This window comes from Papilio xuthus, unplaced genomic scaffold (genome assembly GCF_000836235.2).
Source record: "Papilio xuthus unplaced genomic scaffold, Pxut_1.1 DF827679.1, whole genome shotgun sequence".
NCBI classification, from domain to species: domain Eukaryota; kingdom Metazoa; phylum Arthropoda; class Insecta; order Lepidoptera; family Papilionidae; genus Papilio; species Papilio xuthus.
Window position 1 is genome coordinate 5,608,223 of NW_013530970.1, and position 3,527 is coordinate 5,611,749.

At 54.3% G+C, this 3,527-nt stretch overlaps 1 protein-coding gene across 1 annotated transcript in view; it reads left to right on the forward strand.

The window, feature by feature from the left end:
- The first annotated feature begins 6 nt into the window (after positions 1-6).
- Smr (nuclear receptor corepressor smrter) overlaps positions 7-3,527 on the forward strand; it is a 4,697-nt gene continuing 1,176 nt past the window's right edge. The window contains exons 1-12 of the mRNA XM_013311931.1: positions 7-106; positions 216-362; positions 460-771; positions 856-1,179; positions 1,260-1,515; positions 1,598-1,838; positions 2,020-2,148; positions 2,231-2,426; positions 2,516-2,637; positions 2,717-2,945; positions 3,110-3,354; positions 3,471-3,527. Coding sequence (XP_013167385.1) covers positions 243-362; positions 460-771; positions 856-1,179; positions 1,260-1,515; positions 1,598-1,838; positions 2,020-2,148; positions 2,231-2,426; positions 2,516-2,637; positions 2,717-2,945; positions 3,110-3,354; positions 3,471-3,527 — 2,231 coding nt within the window. The 5' untranslated portion in view covers positions 7-106; positions 216-242. The remainder of the gene's footprint in view (positions 107-215; positions 363-459; positions 772-855; positions 1,180-1,259; positions 1,516-1,597; positions 1,839-2,019; positions 2,149-2,230; positions 2,427-2,515; positions 2,638-2,716; positions 2,946-3,109; positions 3,355-3,470) is intronic.

The following is a 3,527-nucleotide window of genomic DNA, read 5'->3' on the forward strand; positions in this document are numbered from 1 at the left end:
AGGACCGCGCACTGATGCAGTGGCACCGCGCAGACATCGCCGCGACGAGTACGACTCCTCCGCCACTGAGACAGCCGACGAGGAGAACGACGCTCCTGCCGCCAAGGTTATACACGTAGCTTCATCGTAACTGCTGCTGCATGTTCTATAATATACAAATTCTAACCAATTATTACAAATAGAGTATAGTATACAAGAGTGAATGTGTTGTGCAGGCGGTGGCGTCCTCTGCCTCGGCGCCGATGACTGTGCGCGACGTGGTGCTCAACATGATAGAGGTCAGCCTGCTGAAAAACGTGCGCCCGCCCCACCTTCCACCGCAGACGTCGCACGCTCCCCCACACACCACCCACACTACCAAGGTAACTAATATATACTAATGATTCGAGGCAATGTTTCCGGAAATGATAACATCTTTTGATTTATACATTGAGAGCTATATAAACCTAACATTTACAGCCTCCGCCGCACGAGTCCCTGGCGACGTTGACAGTGGTGGGTGGTCACGGTGCGCACGCGCACGCACACGGGCTGTCGCACGTGTCGCAGGCGCCCCGCTCCCCCCGCTCGCCGCGCTCCCCGCACCGCCCCGCCACCATCACGCCGCTGCCGATGCCGCTGGCACCGCCAGAGGACCGCCTCGAGAGGCGCGACCTCGACCCGCGACACGACCAGCGGCACGACCAACGACACGACCAGAGACACGAGCCCCTGCTGGACCTCAGCGTCAAGCGACCCAGGATAGACTCCTTCACGCATCCCAACAAACCGGTACCTACTTATACTAATAAACATAAACAATAAAACTTGATAGTAAATGAGTGCTTCATATCTGACTTAACATGTGTTTGTCAGCAGACTTGTCGGACCCCGAGCGAGTACACGTACAGAGCGGCGGAGAGAGAGTCGCCCACGCTGTACGCGAAGGGTCAGGGCGCGGCGCGGGCGGCGCTCCCGGCCCGCACGCCCACCAAGGGCAACCCGAAAGGCTCCATCACGGCCGGCACGCCGCTCGCGGAGCGCTTCGAGCCCAAGCCGGGCTCCATCACTGCGGGCACGCCCGTCCTCGGCCCCCACCACGCCCCCGACAAGCGACCCTTCGACACATACTTCAAGCGGCGCAGCCCCGGCGCATACTACACGCAGCAACGCCCACAGTCACCCTCACAGTTTACCACGGTACGTCGGATACTGTTTTATTCATAAGTATACGGTACTTGTAAATTTTCTAGAAATCAAAAGGAATAATTTGTTTGCAGTCAACGAGCGGCTCAAACGCGCCCTCCAGCGGCACCGGCTACCACCTGGAGCGGCGGCAGATAATGCTGACGGACTTCATCACCTCGCAGCAGATGCACGGCGCGGCCAGGCGGGGCGCGGAGCCCGCTCGCCGGGACCACGACGCCGTGTCCGTCATCACGCGGCATACGCACGCACACCCCCACCCCCACCAACACCCCCATCCTCATCCACACCCCCACACGCACCAGCACGGCTACCCTCACCCGCCACCAGGTAAATATACAACTTTTCAACTTTCCTAACATAAATTTTCATTAAAAAGAAAAGAGTTTATACTGATTTTCTCCTATTTCAGGTCACGAGGCGTTTACATCACTAGTGAACGCAGCGTCTGCGGCACCAGCACTGCCCGTGCCGCGGGGCTCGCAGCCTGACCCCAAGCCTGAGCCAAAGCTGCACCAGCAGCATCAACAACACCAACAACACCAACAACACCAGCAACACCAACAGCATCAGCAACACCAGCAACATCAACAGCACTCGCAGCACCAGCAGCATACGTTACATCAGCAGCATTCACAACATCATGATATTAGGTACAATATCTGTTCACTAAAAGACATTTTGCTATAACACTAAAAAATAAAAAAAAACATAGTATTTAAAATGAATGTAAAACCAAGTATTAGTAAAATCCTTCGAGTCGGATATTCGACTGGCTTAGATGTAAACTATAGCAATTGCTGGTTATTTAAGCGATATGTATTCGTGCTGCAGATCCCAGCGCGAGTTCCCGCTGCCGCAGAAGTACCACCAGCCGCTGCAGTACCCGCCGGAGCGCGAGCGGCGTCCTCTGCAGGCGCAGTACGACACCGCACGCGACCGCAACACTCAGAACAGAGATCGGTACGTAACTAACTTACAACCCAACAAACTAACTTAGAAGTATCTAGAATAGCTAACAACTTACATTACATATTTGTTACAGAGGTGGCATGGTGACAATACCGGAGCGACATTACGTCATCGAGCAGCACCCGCAGCATCCACAACACTCGCAACACTCCCAACATCAACAGCATCCGCAGACCCCGCACTCGCAGCACTCCCAACATGCGCAGAGCGCGCAGCATGCGCAGCAACAGGCGCAGCTGCTGCACGACAGGCATCATATGCACCCACAGGTAGGCTGCACCACATACTGCACGAGTTAAAACTACCAGCACAGATATAAACGTAAGAGTAAAGTTGACCGAAGTATGTTTGTTTGCAGTCCGGCAGCGCAGGTGCGGGTGCGGGGGCAGAGGAAAGACGTGCAGGCGCGGGCTCGGCGGCGGTGTACAGTGCGCCCAAACATCGCGCACTCGCCGCCCACATGCTCGATAGGAAGGACGCGTCAGTATAAACACAGATAAAATTATCATACTATTCACACTACCTGTAGCAATACTATAACATATAATATTTTTTTTAGAAGAACATCAGTGAGCTGTTCTACGAGCGTGGTGAGCTCAGCAGGAGGGGCGGGCGCGGGGGTGGGTGTTGCGGGGGCGGGCGCGGCCGTGGCGGCGGGCGTGGCTGCGCCGGGAGCGGGACCGGCGGACGCACGCAACCTGCCTGTCGATGGCAAACTAACCGCAGCCTCGCTCATCAATGCCATCATCACCCATCAGATCAATCAGAACAGTGATCAACGCTTTCCCGTGAGTATATCTCTTGTAAACTTGTAATTTTATATATCTACTATGTCACAACCATGGAAACACAATTCTGTTAAACGGATGTTCAATGATTCTATAATAAACTTATTATTAAGTTGAGTAAGAGTATACAGAGCACTAAGGCCAGACCGGCTCGGTTCCAGAAGTTAAGGGACAACGAGGCGGTGAGCGTGACATGCAGCGTACCCCCGCCCGGCGCACCCGGCCAGCCCGACCGCAACCTGGACCGCCTGCCCGACCGGGAAAGAGAACGAGAGAGGGAGAGAGAAAGAGAACGGGAGCGGGAAGAGATCAGCGCGGCGCACACCACCAGCATCAAACTGGGCGACCTCGCCTCCAACATCATCACACGAGACTTCTGCAGCCCCACCACCTCGCTGCAGCACCACAAGTTAGTCTCACAAATAATTAACTAATGATTTAAATGTCACTTATTCCAACAATCCAACAACTATGTAAAAATGAATGAAATCGCAAATGAAAATAATTGTATAAATATATTCTCAGCAGCAGATTTGCTATGGGCAGCGAGGGTTACGGGGCGGTGCAGAATGCAGGCGGGGG